The 17,104-nt window shown below is 38.9% G+C and overlaps 1 protein-coding gene across 1 annotated transcript; it reads right to left on the reverse strand.

Annotated features, from left to right (window-relative positions):
• Nucleotides 1-1,524: 1,524 nt before the first annotated feature.
• LOC107588786 (neuronal acetylcholine receptor subunit alpha-9) lies at nucleotides 1,525-17,031 on the reverse strand. Its single transcript, XM_016277023.1, has 5 exons — nucleotides 16,971-17,031; nucleotides 12,500-12,645; nucleotides 7,094-7,248; nucleotides 3,630-4,162; nucleotides 1,525-2,219 (listed from the first exon to the last, which is right to left on the reverse strand). Exons 1-5 carry the CDS (start codon nucleotides 17,029-17,031, stop codon nucleotides 1,525-1,527), a joined length of 1,590 nt encoding a protein of 529 aa, XP_016132509.1.
• Between the last annotated feature and the right edge of the window lie 73 nt (nucleotides 17,032-17,104).

The raw sequence follows: 17,104 nt of genomic DNA on the forward strand, positions 1-17,104 counted from the left end.
GGTGGTGTCTTCTGTTGTCACTTTAATAAGAATTTTGATGGATTTACACTCTATGAAGGTTCTTTTTTGCAGATTTATTACAGATTCATAAAAAACCCAACATTTGATTCATTCAAATATCTCAGTAATCACCCTCTGCCTGACACAAAGACACTGGCTAAGCGTAACTAAACAATTAAATACTGTAAGCATTTAATAATATTGTGCATAGAGTAGTGCATACAGTAGGCCTATACTATTTAAATATTATTTATATATTATAGATTACATTTAGATATTATACGATATAATATGCTTATATACATTATATTTAGATATTATATGATATAATATGCTTATATACATTATATTTATATATTTACACAAATCAGGTAGTAGTATATGATTCACATGCACTAACAGACAAAACCATATAGGATAGGCCAATATCTGAAACAGTCAGTGTTGTTGTGTATTTGGCTCCATTTGTCATACTGATCTGAATTCAACAGCTTTCCATTCATCTTTTCCCCATATACTGCAGGTATCACCTCTCTACTGTCTTTTTTTACATTGCAAACATCATGTTTAATACTGAAATATTCCTGTTTTAAACTATTGACAGCAGTAACGACATTAGTAAGGACTTTTAACAAAATCTGAGCGTATCCATGTCATAAAATCCTGGTTGGCTGTTTGCTTGGCTTAGGTCTATTTTTCCTACAGTCAGTAGGCTAAACACAATGTGGTACATTAGTTTGATGCTATTGATACTTTGAAAAATCATTTACCTAACATTAATGTAAATACATACATACATACATACATACAGAAAAGTTTTATTTTTGTGACCTTGTGACCTGACTGATCAGTCCAGGGGCCTCATGAACAAATGTCCTGCACAGGCCTAAAAGAGTCTTCAAATGCAAATAAATAAATACTGTAGCGAGCTAGTCTGTAAAGACTTTAAACTTTTACCATTATGCTTTAGAATTTTTCCAGTTTGGCATACAATGTGTCTGATGCCCTAACTAAACTTCAATTTATTCTAGATTTAGGATAAAAAGAAAAAAAAACATTTCTAGTGGCCTTATAAAGCTAAAATAAGCTAATATACAGTATTAAGATAAAATCATTATTTATATACATTAATTATTAGTAGTAATTGGATTGACCTTACAATACATCTCACTTGCAGAGTAGCAAAAATGTTGTGTATTATAGACTCTGCATTCAGCTGATCATGCAGGCCTATATAAAAGCTTAATATTGCATTCAGCTGGGTTTGAGAATGACAGAGATGTATTAATATTAATTGCAAATTACTGTCCCACACTCCCTCATTTAGAATAATCTGGATTCATGAACAATACAATAATAAAAGAATGGATGAGACACAGTATGTATGTCTGGCCTGTGTCATCACCATCAGTGTCAATGACGTATTATGCCTATTTATTTCCATTTTTTCTTATGTAAATCATTAGTATGAGAACTGCACAGACGTTTATGCACAAGGGCCCTGGTGTCTTTCATATCAAATATTCAGACAGCTTTCCCTATAATAAGCAAACTCATGAAGAAGACCATGATGAAGAATATCCACATAAAAAAGCGATCCATGACTTTGGCAACTTTCCGCCACTCCCCATTTCGTCTCTGTGTGGCCTTCTGTTCTTGATAAAAGTTAGTGATGTACTCAATATTTCTCAGGATGTTTTGCTGATGGAATAAACACTGACTTTCAACAAGTATCTCCCTCTTCTTTGCTGATTCTTTCCCAGTTGCTCCGCTCTCACTCACTGTCTCTGCTGTAGCTCCTGCAACCTCTCCATGGTCAATATCCACACAGGTACCATCTATCCAGCCAGAATGGCTCTCTTTTCCTTGCCATGGTGATAAGGTTGGACTGACATCTTCATTTAATTGATCTTTTATCTTCTGTGAACACCCTTCACCAGCTGAAACGCCTCGTACCCTCAGAGTGAAGTCTTCGCCCTCAGCCTGGCCATTTAAAGTGTAGTTGCTTCCCTTCTGCGCAGGTTTGTCTGTGTGCACAGACAGGCAGCTCTCACCCATGTCATAGACAAAGCAAATTCGAGCCAAGTACTGCAGGATAAAGCGACGTGCCCATGCAGGAACAGGTTGAGCCTCTGGTCCACAGTGGTGGATGTTCATAATGAAGATGGTCAGGGCTGTAGAAGCTGTAATCATGGTCATTGTAGCGATGTAATATTTCCCTGTGGAAACATTGGGATTGATGAACACAGACAGCAGAATTAATTCCCAAAGCTATCAGCAATAATTAGATATTTAAAACTGCATGTAACTTGAGAATCATTGATTATTTGACCTCAAGATCAAAGTTTCTGTAAAGTATTCCAGTGTTAAACACTGGCTGGGCTACAACTTCAATAGTGAGTTTGCTAATAAACAGCACAGTTGCAGGCGGCCCCAGTTTCATTAGGAAGGCTCATTAAAACTCATGGCAGGTGCATTGTTTATTCCTTTTTCTACAAAAGCTCCAGCAGCTTGTTTGCATCTCATACAATTTAATAATTATTTATTTCAGGCCTTGTGGGTGGGGGTGTTTTTTTTTTGGTGAACCACTTAATTGCACACCAAAGGAATCCAAGGGGGTGTTGTGCTGAATAAAGATTAAACATTTATACAACATGTGTCCAATTTTATGGGTAGGAAATAAAAGTACCAGAACTGATTTAGTCAGATTTAGAAAAATATGGTTATAATTGTCTATTATATGATGTTAATTGAGATCAAATTGGCTTTAGTTTATGTTCCTGCAGCACAATTTGTAGAGCATGGTGCTAGCAACACCAAGGTAATGGGTTCCATTAATCCACATAGCGTTGGCATCTGTGTTCTGTTGCTATGACTCGTCATTATTGTTGACCGTTCGCATTGGTTTGTTGGCCTGTGGGTGATTTCATGTGCATAGAAAGCTGTCCGAGAATCACTCGCCCAAGCGGAAAAATTTTATGTTGCTCCCAGATCTCGATAACCAAAAATCACATTTTATATGATGCAAAACTTACTTAACTAATCTGAAAATTTGTTGGTGTTTTTTTAAGACTCTCAGTCTTTTTGACATGGACAAAGTATGTTGAAGGTACACATTATTTGGCAACGAGCTTGAGTAAATTAATTAAAAGGAAACTTTTGGAGGATTTTTGTTGTTCCAAATCTTGCGTGTGATGTGTGTATATGTGTGTGTAAGCATGTGGAAAGACACTGGCACCTAATGGCTATTCCTGATAACAGCCCTACTTAAATTGACACCTGCAATTGTGTTTCTTATTTAAATAAATCATGGTCAAAACCATGGTCTTATTGTACTAATTTGTTCCATCGTTTTAGTAATAATACATTGTGGGAGTAATGAAAAGAGTGAACAAATTCTTAATTCATGGCCAAAATATCTAATTCCCCAGAGGCATGTCATCTTCAGGTCTCCATATTTTAATAACAAACCTTGTTAGATTTTGTTAGATTGTGCTTACTTCAACTTAGTTCAAGAAATAAACAATTATGTTACTATCCACAGCTGTCATTATAAAATGCTTAATGATCATAAATAGAATAAAATATAAGTATATAATTGTACGTAGAATAAAAGCTACTGATCTCACCAATGAGTGGCACATTCTCTGAAGGAGGCATGCTCTCAGCAACCAGAAGCTGGAAGACAGTAAGGGCTAGCAACACTGTGACCCCTAAAGATACTTTCTCTCCAGAGTCGGCTGGAAGGTAGAAGCCTAGCGGAGCCAAGAAGGAGATCATCATACAGGGAATGAGCAGATTAAATATGTAAAAGGAAGCTCTTCTCTTCAGGTGAAGTGTGTAAGTGATATCTGGATAGGGGTCCGAGCAGCATCCATAGAGAATAATGTTCTTCTTTGCAGGCATTCCCTGAACCTCCCACTCTACGTTCTCCACAAAGTCAGCCAGATCAGCACTGTCCAGAGCATTATGAAGATCCATTTGGTTGCCATTGTGGGTCCAAGAGCCAAAGGTGAGGCGGCACTGCTGTGCATCAAAAGGGAAGTAAGACACATCTACTTTGCAGGAGCTCTTGGTTATTGCCGGCTTGTCCCACATAATCTGGCCATCATGGCGGATCACCACATTGGTCTCCATAGAGCTGGAGAAATGGTCATCTGCACTGGAGGACAGAAGGTAAAAAAATCAATAAAATCACTGACATAGTCATCAATATTCTGCATTTCATAACCTGGTTTACCAAACGTTAAAGCATTAATAATATTTGATAATCATATTCTTAATCAGCATTATTTAATCTCTAGATTAACCATTTTATAATATTATTATTAATAATAATAATTTTCTGCTTTTTGTCTTGGTTTTCCAGTTAAAATATGTAAAACTCATTAAAACAAAATTAATTTAGGTAATACAAGAAATATTGGCTTTAGACTCATTTTGAGAGTTCTTTTCTTTTGTCATTTTATAATGTTAGTAAACTTTGTTAGATGTATGATAAAAACAAACAAAAAAAAGTGTTGCTAGTTGGATAAAAATTATTTCATTCAAGATGATTTTTGCAAACACATATTGAAGTTATACTGATCTTATTTAGGGATATTTAAATATTTTTACAAGAAAACAAACAAGATTGATTTAAAATATTACTTTTTGCAGTACAGACAAACACAGTAAATACACAAAATAAAATATAAAATACACAATTATGTAAGACAAACAGGTCAATATAACCACTATACATATACAGTGGAGATCGATCGAAATTAGAGAACAACCTACAATTTCCTAAATTTCAATATCACTGCTTAGTCCTATTTGAAGTTATCCTTACAGGTGTAGAAGGGCAGTTTTTTAAGCATATTTCATAAATTAATTGGATTCTGAAGCACAGCAAAAAAAAACTCAAATGAATTATTTGAAAAAGAACTCTGATCAAAATTAGAGAACACTTACAGATACAGTGGGTAGAGAAAATAATCACCCCCCTTTAAAATAATCACATTTTGTTGTTTGGCTGCCTGAAATGAAGACAGACACAGATTTTGTTTTATCCAGCAGTATTTACTCAAATACTAAAAAATCACCCACTTGTGTCAGTATTTTGTTGAACCCCTTTTGCTTTAATTGCAGCCTTTAGTCTGTTGGTATGTCTCTACTAACTTTGTACATCTAGACTTTGCAATATTTGCCCACTCTTCTTTGCAGAACTGCTCAAGTTCAGTTAAATTTGATGGTGACCATTTGTGGACTGCAATCTTCAAGTCATTCCACAGATTTTCAATGGGGTTTAAGTCTGGGCTCTGACTAGGCCATGCAAGGACATTCACCCTTTTCTCCTTTAACCACTGTGTGATCAGTTTTGCTGTATGCTTTGGGTCATTGTCATGTTGGAAGGTAAATCTTCTTCCCGTTGACATCTTTCTGGCAGAGGGCAGAGGACAAGAATTAGAATTTTTTTCTTCCATTTTTCCTTCTATCCTGACAAGTGCTCCAGTCCCTGCTGTAGAGAAACACCCCATAACAGGATATTACCACCTCCATGCTTTAGGAATGGTGTTATTTGGATGGTGGGCTATATTGGATTTCAAAGCTCACCAGTCATTCAAAGTGAGGGCCTCTACAATTTCTAAAACATTTTGACAGCTGAACCCCTATACAAATTTTAATTGTAATCTTCTTTTGTGCTACAGTACTCTAATGTTCTCTAATTTTGATCACTGTGTTTTCCTCAAAATAAAGGTTTTTGTTGAAATTCTTTGGTTATTTCGTCAAACATGTTAGTATAACAGAGGTATATAGTAATTTAATCAATGAAGATTAACAAAATTTCAGAAAAAAAAAATCAAGTATTTATAAATTGTTCTCTAATTTTGATCTCCGCTGTAAAACAATAAAGGAATAGTTCACCCAAAAATGAAAATTTCCTAAAACTTTACTAACCCTCAGTCCATCCATGGCGTAGATAAATTTGTTTCTTCATCAGAACAGATTTGGAGAAATTTAGCACAAGTAATCCACATGACTCCAGTCTATCAAATAAAGTCTTGTGAAATAAAAAAATGTGGGTTTTACTGGAGAATAGATGCCTCAAACAAATGGATAGAGGCCTCAAACATCTCAGTGACGGATTTGTTTCTTACAAACACTCAGTTTTTTGCTTCACAAGATGTTAATTGATGGAATGGAGTTGTTTGGATTACTTGTGGATTATTGTGATGTTTTTATCCGCTGCTCATTCTCTCAGCACCTATCCACTGAAGAGTATTCACTGGTGAGCAAGTGATGTAAAGCTACATTTCTGTAAATCGGTTCTGATTATGAAAAAAAACACTCATCTACATCTTGGATGACCTGAGGGTGACTAAATTATCAAGACATTTTCATTCTGGGGTGATAATTCGTGGTTAATTTATCATATTTTGCCCCCTCCAATCCTGAATATGTACAGTGGGGAAAAAAAGTATTTAGTCAGCCACCAATTGTGCAAGTTCTCCCACTTAAAAAGATGAGAGGAAAGCAACCACGTCACAGAGTGATGTCGAGGTAATCATGTGAATCAGATTAATTTGTTATTATTTGCTTTGTAACACACAAAACTGCCCAAAAGCATTGAAGGGTCAGAATCTAAACTTGCTGTATAAATTAATTACTATTTGTAGCATGTTTTGCTATGATGAGCTTTCTGGACATGAAAAATAATGAGTGGAGAGCTCAGACCCATATAAACACTGCTCATATATACACTGTAAAGATAGATAGATAGATAGATAGATAGATAGATAGATAGATAGATAGATAGATAGATAGATAGATAGATAGATAGATAGATAGATAGATAGATAGATAGATAGGTAGATTATGATTAACACAGAGTAATTTAATTTTAAAACTTTTTTGCTATTAAATTAACTGATAACATTGCAATCATGATTTTATGAGAAGAAGAAAGAACAAATTGACTGGACCCTCCCATGAACAAGCAGTTCATGAGAATGTACAGCCTGTGTCCTTGGCAACAACAAACTGATGGACTGGACATGACATTCAGTTGGTGGCTGAATCGATGACAGCCAATACCAATCCGACCTACTTGTTATATAGGACAATATCGGGTCTCCATACATAACTACTAGGTATACGGATGGTATCAATCCCATCGTAGTCTGTCTTATTCCAGGTGAGGTAGGCATCAAACCACACCTGACGAATCCACAAGTATGTTGTGAGGATCTGGTTTCTTTCATCCTAGGAAAAAAGGTTGGAGCTTTATATGGGTTTAGAGCCTATATTAATAAATATATTCCAGTCAGCAAAATAAACATCAAAATCACTGATCAGTTAAAAATCAGTTGAAATGTTAATTGATGTGACACTAATTTAGTCAGGAATTGATTGAAAAATACATTGTATATGTATATGTATATAGTACATCAATGTACAAAATACCACAAACTGTCAAAAACATCTTACCAGCAAACATACACTCGTTTTCATCCTTCTATCCACTCTCTGATGCAGAAGTCTCTAAACTCATCCTTTCCAATCATACGTGTAGCGTGTAGCATTAGGCTAACCGAGACTTGTCATTTGCACTTATATATTGTTGCTCTTTTGTTAGCTTTGACTGCTTTTATTGTCCTCATTTGTAAGTCGCTTTGGATAAAAGCGTCTGCTAAATGACTAAATGTAAATGTAAATGTAATTCATACAGATAATAGTTGAATGATGAACATGCTTGAATTACAAATAATTTTTATATTTTTTGTGAGGCATGTTAAAAATAAATATAATATAATAATATGTGTTATAACTGTCTAGAGATTGTATAAAGGCAAAAAAGTCTTATTAAAAGTCGTCGTGTCTTGAGTTCATTAAATTTAGCGTAATCTTTTATTTATTTATTTTTTTTTAATAAACAGTTTGTGTTAAAATGGCAACATGTCACAGTAAAAATGATGTCAGTAAGTTTCTGGAACATATAAGATAATCTGACCTTTTAATCAATGTTATGTCAAGTTTGCAATGATGGACTATACATTATGTCTAAGTTTAATATATGTCGCACTAAATCTCTAAATTTAGTTTAGGTTCATGATTCAGAAATTCTTAGCATGTGTGTTTTAAGATATTTAAGGCTAGCCACTACAGGCAAAACCATAGTTCCCTATCGATACTATACCATAGTTACCTATTGTACTGCGTCTGCTAGGACGCTATGGGGAAAACTCCTTTTTCTCCGATGGCTGTAGCCTTTTTTAATAACGCAGTGTAACTGCCCAGTCATTGGTCCGTGCAGTGAATTAAAAACGAACCAATGGCTCGGCAGCTACCAATGAAGCTTCGCCGTAGAAACTCCTCTCAGCGGATCAACACCTCGGCTGACTTCACCCACAGCAGCACCAGTCTTCCGGATCTCCTGCCGCAATCCGGCGATTTATAAAAGAGCAAATTTAACACGGCGTTGTTGCAAATGCCGCCATTTCTGTCGCTCACGTGCAGGGCTCCCCTGCACGCCGCTGATGGTCACGGCGAGTGCATCCCATGCTTGGGGAAATCCCACGCTGAGGATGCACTCAAGGAGACGGAATGTCCTCACTGCGAGGATATGAGTCTCTCCTCTCTGCGCTTGTGGGTAGCTTTCTTTTTAGAAAGCGACCCCACCCCTCGCGCCCTCCCATTTTCCTCCCCACCCCTCGCGCCCTCCCGGAGCCTGCGAGGAAAAAACAGTGGGCTCTTCCACCAGAAGAGGATGAATGGTTCTTGCTTAGGTGCCGTCAAGCCCCTCGTCAACGAGCTTCACCATTCTTTCCGGAAGTTCATGATGAACTCACCAGGTCGTGTTATGAAACGGATGTTCAGGATGACTACTTTGAAACAGATTCTTTCACAGATGTCCCCAGGGGACTGGTTCTTTCCCTGGATCTGAAAGACACGTACTTTCACATCCAGATATCCCCTCATCACAGACGATTCTTGAGATTCGCCTTTGAGGGAGTGGCATATCAATACACAGTCCTTCCATTTGGACTGTCCCTGGCTCCCCGCACTTTTACAAAATAAAACTATCTCACAGATCCTTTCTCCTCAGCCACTTAGAATGCCTGGGTCTCAGGGTCGATTTTGCCAAGAGCACTCTGTCTCCCAGCCAACGGATATCATTCCTGGGAGCAGTTTTTGACTCGGCCCAAATGAGGGCCAGAACATGCACTGGCTATACAGCAGCTCGCAACCTCTTTCAAAATAAGAGTCTCTCACCCCCTCAAGACTTTTCAGAAGATGATGGGTCTCATGGCCTCCACATCTCCGGTGCTACAGCTGGTCCTGCTTTGCATGTGGCCCCTTCAGTACTGGCTGAATCCGCTAGTTCCGTCCCACGCCTGGCATCTCGGACGCCTTCATGTCAAGCTGGACCAGGCCTGTGTGGCAGCTTTGGCCCCTTGGAAAGACTCTCAGTGGATGGAACGGGGTGTGCCCCTGCGAATGGTCTGCAGAAGGAAGGTAGTCTCGACAGACTCTTCCAACATGGGTTGGGGAGCACTGTGCGATGGCAAACTGGCTTTTGGCCTCTGGTCGAAAGAGGCAGGTCGGCTGCACATTAACTGCCTGGAAATGCTGGCAGTGTGTTTGGGGCTTCGCACCTTCTTGCCAGACCTAAGGGGACACCACGTCCTAGTCTGATTGGACAGCATGATGGTAGTGTCCTACATAAATCGCCAGGGAGGACTCTCCTCGAAGCGCCTCTTTACTCTAATAGAGCGCCTCTTGGAATGAGCTCAGTTTAACTTGTTTTTGCTGAGAGCAACACATGTACTGGGCAGGTTGAACCAAGGAGCAGACATGCTGTATCGGAGCAATGTCCCCTTGGAAGAGTGGATGCTCCACCCACAAACGATTCAGAAAATCTGGGAGATCTTTGGCAAGGCAGAGGTCGACCTCTTTGCCTCAAAAGACAACTCTCATTGCCCAACTTATTTCTATAGGGACGTGAACGCATTAGCCCACAATTGGCCCAACTGCCTCCTTTACGCTTTTCCCCTTTTAATCAGGGAGCATGGGCACAAGGTTCTGTTAGCAGCCCCACTCTGGGGGAACCAACACTGGTTCGCAGAGCTGTCTCAGCTGCTTGTAGCAGCTCAATGGCCCATTCCCCTGAGACGAGACCTCCTTTCTCAGGCGAACAGAATGATATGACACCCCCAGCCCGAACTGTGGGCTCTGCACCTATGGCCTCTCGATGGGAGCCTGCGGACCTCCCCGAGAGCGTATTAATAACGCAGTGTAACTGCACGGTCATTGGTTCATGCAGTGAATTAAAAACGGGCCAATGGCTCGGCAGAGGAGCTGCATGAGCCTATGGCGACAAAGCCCGCCAGAGCCCGCCAGAATGGGTGGGGCCATCTGGCAATATAAGCAGGCATGTCGCCATAGGATCCTCAGGTTACTTTCGACTGAAGCGACGTCATGCAGCTACATAGCACAGCCAGTTACACAGTACTCATTCCGGTATCTCAGGGAACCGAGGTTACGTTAGTAACCGAGTACATTTCCTATCGATACTTCATTCATACTGCATCTACTAAGACGCTATGGGGAACCAGTACAATCCCGCCGTGCTATGCTAGAGGAACGACTCATATTTGAACCTGCCTTAAGCACCAAAATGGGCCCAGAGGGGCCAAGTAATTTGCAGGGAAGCCCCACAGGAGGCAGCAGGGCTAAACTCACAGAGGTCAGCTTAGCCATGAGTAATTGTTCCAAGAAAAACTCCTACAGCTTCAGCACTCAGTGAGGGCCAAGAGCTTAAGAAGGAAGGCAAAGCCTAAGCACTGGCTGCCCTAAGACAAGAATGAGCCCATTACGCAGAAAGGACCCGGGCCTGTAAGGCCTGGACGTCCAGATTATAGAACCTGGCAAATGTGGACGGCGAGGCCCAGCCGGCCGCTGCACAGATCTCTGCAATGGACACACCGCTAGACCACGCCCAAGACGAGGCCATACCTCTAGTCGAATGGGCTCTTACTCCCATGGGGCCGTTTAGGTCCAAAGAGGAGTACGTTAGCGCAATAGCGTCAACTATCCACCTGGAGAGTCTCTACTTAGTGACCGGAAGCCCTTTGGTGCGGCCACCAAACCAAATAAAGAGTTGTTCCGACTGCCTGATCGGGGCAGAATGCTCAATATAAATCCTCAATGCCCTGACGGGGCAGAGTAAATTCAACTCCTGGTCATCCTCCGAGGGAGTGCCGATAGAGTTATAACCCGTGCTCTGAACAGAGTGGAGAGCACCTTAGGTATGTACCTGTGCCTTGGTTTCAGGATGACCTTAGAGTCGTTGGGCCCGAATTTAAGGCAGAAGGGGCTCACAGAGAGCACCTGCAGACCTCCCATCCGCTTTACCGATGCTAACGCCAGTAGCAGAACAGTTTTTAGCGTCAGGGAACGAAGGTCAATGGATTGTAGCAGCTCAAAGGGAGGGCACTTTAGAGCCCTAAGCACCGTTGACAGATTCCTTGTAGGTACAATGGCGGGGCAAGGAGGGTTAAGCATCCTAGACTTTTTCAAAACACGAACAACCAGGTTGTTCCTGCCCACCGACTGGCCGGTGTGATAGGCTTCTCTGGCTGCTACATAGACCTTGAGCGTGGAAGGGGAACAGCCCTTGTCCAACAGATCTTGCAGGAACAATATCAGAGATATGTCACAGGAAGTTGGATCTTCGCCGCGGGTCGTGCACCAGGTGGAGAAGACCGGCCATTTAATGGCATAGATGTGTCTCGTAGACGTTTCTCTAGCCTGAGAGATTGTTTTTAAAAAAGACTTCAGTCATCGGAGAAAAAGGAGTTTTCCCCATTGCGTCTTTGCAAATGCAGTACTCGTTCCCGTATCTCAGGGAACCGAGGTTACGTTAGTAAGCAAGTACGTTTTTTGGTAACAATTTTTTTAAGGACCAATTCTCACTATTAACTAGTTGCTTATTAACATGCATATTATTAGCATATTGGCTGTTTATTAGTACTTATAAAGCACATATTAATGCCTTATTCTGTATGAGCATATTTTACATCCCTTAATCCAGCCGTATACCTAAATTTAACAACCTTACTAAGTATTAATAAGCAGCAGATTAAAAGTTTATTGAGGGAAAACTTTTAATTAATAGTGAATATGTGTTTGTTTATTTATTTATTTATTTTTTCATGCACTGGTCATTTTTGAGATTTTGGATTAATATGCTTTCAGACTCTTTCAGACTAGTCAAAATAAAATTTAATTACATAAATAATTTTCATATTTAAGCAACATTTTAGAAAATGTGTAAAACAAAACAACTGTTGAAGCACTGTAATTAATCAGCTGGGGAATATATGGTGATATGGTTACAAATGTTTCATCTGTAGAGTCTTGCCAAAGCACAACTCAAAAGGGCAAAGTTAGGAAAAAATCATCAGAGAGAAAGAGACTGAGAAAGAATGTGTGATTGACTGCAAGTCATTACCATGTCGATGATCTGGGAGAGAGTGATCTGTAAGGTGACGTTAATGATATTGTCCGTGTTCTCCACAGGCCTCAATGCATTGGTGTAATTCACAAATAAATCATTCAGCAGCTTGAATGCATATCTCCCTTGGGCACACAAACAGACTGTCGAAAAGGAAGAGAAAAATGAGAGAGTGAATTTACATTTGGCTGATTTGTTTTATTTACATTGATTAATCCATTGAGACACAAAGTCAGCTGGTGGTTCCTTGAGTATGTTGAGTAAAACTGCTATTCTCATGTCCTTAATAAGATTGGTGGCTTCTGATTGAATAGATTAGTGTGTCCAGAGCTGATGAAAAATGAGCACTTGAAGCATTTGTTCATTTTTCTATGGCAATAAACCCATCAGACCTTCAGCACTCTATGGAGTCAGTAATGGTTCCCCTCTGAAAAATAATAATTCTGAACAATTACAGTCAAACCACAAACAATTTTACTTGCTTAATTATCTTTGTTTGATGTAGAAGAAAGTGAAATTATTCCCTGTTCTGATTTCTCAAATCCCCAGATTATTTATGACAATTGGATTTGACTAGGACAAATAAACAAGAATAATATAATTCAGCAAAGCATTAGACAAAACAATTTGCTACACATATTTTCCTTCTTTATAAATGGGGGAAAACAATTATATTTTCAATAAAAATATTCAGGGTATGAAAAAAACATTCTCCAGTAAAAAAGTAGTCTTGTATGAACTAGGAGAGAAACATGCAACAGATCAAGCACTGTTTACAAGTGAAAACAGTTCTAAACAAATGTTAGTGTTGAGTTTATATATATACTGTGTATATATACTGTATATATATATTTAGCTCAAGTATGCAAACCTCTTTGCCACATGCAGTGGAATGTGTATTATAGTGAAAGTTACATTTTCAAATAAAAATGGCAACATGATCGTTTTATAAAATATGCGTTCATATGTGCTTCATTTTCAAGTAGTTTGAAGAAACAAACTAATCTAAAATCATAATTTTGGAGGGCCTGAGGGTGTGTACATTTGCAGCCAATTAAAATTTTTGGGTGAGCTATTCCTTTAAACTGTAGTTCCAAATTATAAACGCTATATTGTGTACTCTGTATATTGGATTTGTCTGCCAGCTCAGGGCAGATTGATGCCTCAGTTATGAGGAATGAGAGTGCTGCTAAGGGACTCAGCAAGTGCCAGAAACAGGAGAGCTACAATAATCTTTCAAACTTCAGCCCATGGGCGTCGCTAGGCTATAGCCCCCCTAAAATGACTACTCAGCCCCCCTAAAATTTTGCGAATATTTCGCCTCAGTTCCCTTTACATTTCATATGAAAACGGCGGCAGACTTCGATCGGCTCCTCCCCGTTTTTGCTTTCTTTTTCAATGCATCAATACTGCGGCGGCGCAGAGCGAGATTATCGATAGATTATTATAATATCTGCATCTGTGCAGTTCTTTGCCATAAATCCAGTTTACAAATTATAATGGGGGGGGGGGGGGGGGGAGGGGGTCCCCATCTACTGTAGCCTAAGTTTTCTCTGCGTTCACCCCTCATCACACCACAGCTGTTTCCTCCAGTGAAAATGAAGCACATATGAACGCATATTTTATAAAACGATCATGTTGCCATTTTTATTTGAAAATGTAACTTTCACTATAATACACATTCCACTGCATGTGGCAAAGAGGTTTGCATAATTGAGCTAAGGAAAGTTGTACTAGAAAGGCAAACTGTAAAATGTTGTGTTTGTACAGTAAACAAGTTGTGTGTGTGAGATCATGAAGACTTGAATGTGGCTTATTCAGTTCTCAAATGTTACACCTATCTATGCAATACAGTGGAATACTGCAATAAGTTTATTATACGACCCCTATTAATCAAACTGTTTTTTTATTATTTATATATATTTTTTATTATTAGGCTATTATTATTATCCTCACCGGGGGTTGAGCCAAACCCCCCCCCCCCCCCCCCCCCCCCCCATTATTGAAAAAATACAGCATATGCTGGTTGAAGCTGGGATGCTCGTTTGAGCTGGTTTAAACTGGTCCTTAGCTGGTTTAAGCTGGTCCTTAGCTGGTCATGTGCTGGTCCGACCAGTTATTATGAGAAACTAAGTCATTATTACGAGAAAGTTTCTCATTATTATGAGAAAATAAGTCATTATTACGAGAAAGTTTCTCATTATTATGACTTACGGAATTATATTTTTTTATTTAGTGGCGGAAACGGGCTTCCATAGATAGCAGTTAATAACGGCAGTTTGTTTGTTTTAATTTAAAATTCCATTAGGCTACTTGCTGGAGCCCTTTTGTGGTCACTCAAATGGAAACTGTAACGAGTGAAATACAACAAAAGAGTACCATTGTTGCAGTTTAGTAAGGCTACACTGAATCAGAATTAGTCGCAAGTGAAACCTTTAATCACAGGTTAATGTTTTAATCGCAGATTTGTTCATCTGTGTTTAAAATTAAGTGTGCAGTCCATATATTTAGTTGAACTATGGCCACACCAAGTGCAGCAGAGGAACTCTAGTGAGCAAGCACGTTTACTCAATTACTTTCTCCAGTTCCCTGAGGATGAGTGGTCAGCGCTTTCACCAGCGAATCAATTCAGTCCAAGTGCCAGACAAAATAGCGCTCTAATGAAAGATAAAATGGAGGCTGTGGTGTGAAAAGGATCTGTGAGATCCAGCTGGCAGCGCTCCTGTCCTGCAGCATGAACTGAGCAAATGTGCAGAAAGTATCAAATTCTTATAAGCAAAAACACTGGTATTAAAGATGCTTCTTTAGACAAAATGCAAAAATGCATATGGAATTTGTGGGTCATATACACAGGTGCATCTCAATAAATTAGAATGTCGTGGAAAAGTTCATTTCAGTAATTAAACTCAAATTGTGAAACTCGTGTATTAAATAAATTCAATGCACACAGACTGAAATAGTTGGTCTTTGGTTCTTTTAATTGTGATGATCTTTAAACTGTGTTTTCTGAAGTCCACAGTCAACGCAGCCATCTACCAGGAAATTTTAGAGCACTTCATGCTTCCTTCTGCTGACAAGCTTTATGGAGATGCTGATTTCATTTTCCAGCAGGACTTGGCACCTGCCCACACTGCCAAAAGCACCAAAAGCTGGTTCAATGACCATGGTGTTACTGTGCTTGATTGGCCAGCAAACTCGCCTGACCTGAACCCCATAGAGAATCTATGGGGTATTGTCAAGAGGAAGATGAGAGACACCAGACCCAACAATGCAGATGACCTGAAGACCGTTATCAAAGCAACCTGGGCTTCCATACCACCTCAGCAGTGCCACAGGCTGATTGTCTCCATGCCACGCCGCACTGATGCAGTAATTCATGCAAAAGGAGGCCCTACCAAGTATTGAGTACATGTACAGTAAATGAACATACTTTCCAGAAGGCCAACAATTCACTAAAAATGTTTTTTTTATTGGTCTTATGAAGTATTCTAATTTGTTGAGATAGTGAATTGGTGGGTTTTTGTTCAATGTGAGCCAAAATCATCACAATTAAAAGAACCAAAGTCTTAAACTACTTCAGTCTGTGTGCATTGAATTTATTTAATACACGAGTTTCACAATTTGAGTTGAATTACTGAAATAAATTAACTTTTCCACGACATTCTAATTTATTGAGATGCACCTGTAGTTACTATTTTCCACAGATTTTTTTTTAAGATAGCAAATGTAATAATACATTCATTATATTAAAAAAAAGAAAGAAAATGTGTGGACTTGAGAATAAGAAAAATTGCTCAAAGTCAAGTGTGTAAATTACAAATTCTTCATAAATTCAGACACTAATACACACAAACCACTCACATGATTCCCATTGCTGCATAATTAATAATAATTGGGGAAAATAAATAAACAAACTCCAAAGGGAATTAAATAAATTCTGGATATTTCTGGGACTGCTGGTCTTTGTCTACATGCCTCTATGGTATTGTAAACATGAATTATTTGGGTCAATTCTCTTGAACAACATATCAGGTTGATACAAAATTGTAAGTTATAGATCAGTGCTGTCATCTCACTGTTGTCATTAGAATTGAATTCACAGATGTTCCAGATTAGTGCAGGACATGTCCATCTCAGAATCTCTTGGAGTGATGTTCATGTGAAAACTGATGCTTAATTTAGAATTTTCATCTTCATCTTCAAGTGTAATATTTAAGAATTCACATTAATATGTCTATATCTACCAAATAACCAAACAGACACACCAAAACATACAAAAACTTAATTCTGGGGCCAAAATCTGCAATTAAAAAAAACAAGAATACACAGAAACACAACCGGTATAAGGAGTATAAAACACTAATGTTAGTTCTATTAATAAATGTAAGTAATTTCAATCTTTTTGTCAAATTAAGGTATAGTCGACATATAAATGCGAAAAATACGCTGGAAGTGAGCGCAGTCTTACCTGGAATAAAACCACTGGTGATAAACAAATGAAGAGAAGCCAGAATGACACTTGGGTTCATTTTGTGGCGTGAAAGAGGAATAAAATCTCTTCTGTGGTCTCACAAAGGCAGATGCAGCATTTCTCAGGTATTC

The sequence above is a fragment of the Sinocyclocheilus grahami genome, unplaced genomic scaffold, assembly GCF_001515645.1.
Source record: "Sinocyclocheilus grahami isolate Dianchi unplaced genomic scaffold, SAMN03320097.WGS_v1.1 scaffold107.1, whole genome shotgun sequence".
Classification (NCBI taxonomy): Eukaryota; Metazoa; Chordata; class Actinopteri; order Cypriniformes; family Cyprinidae; genus Sinocyclocheilus; species Sinocyclocheilus grahami.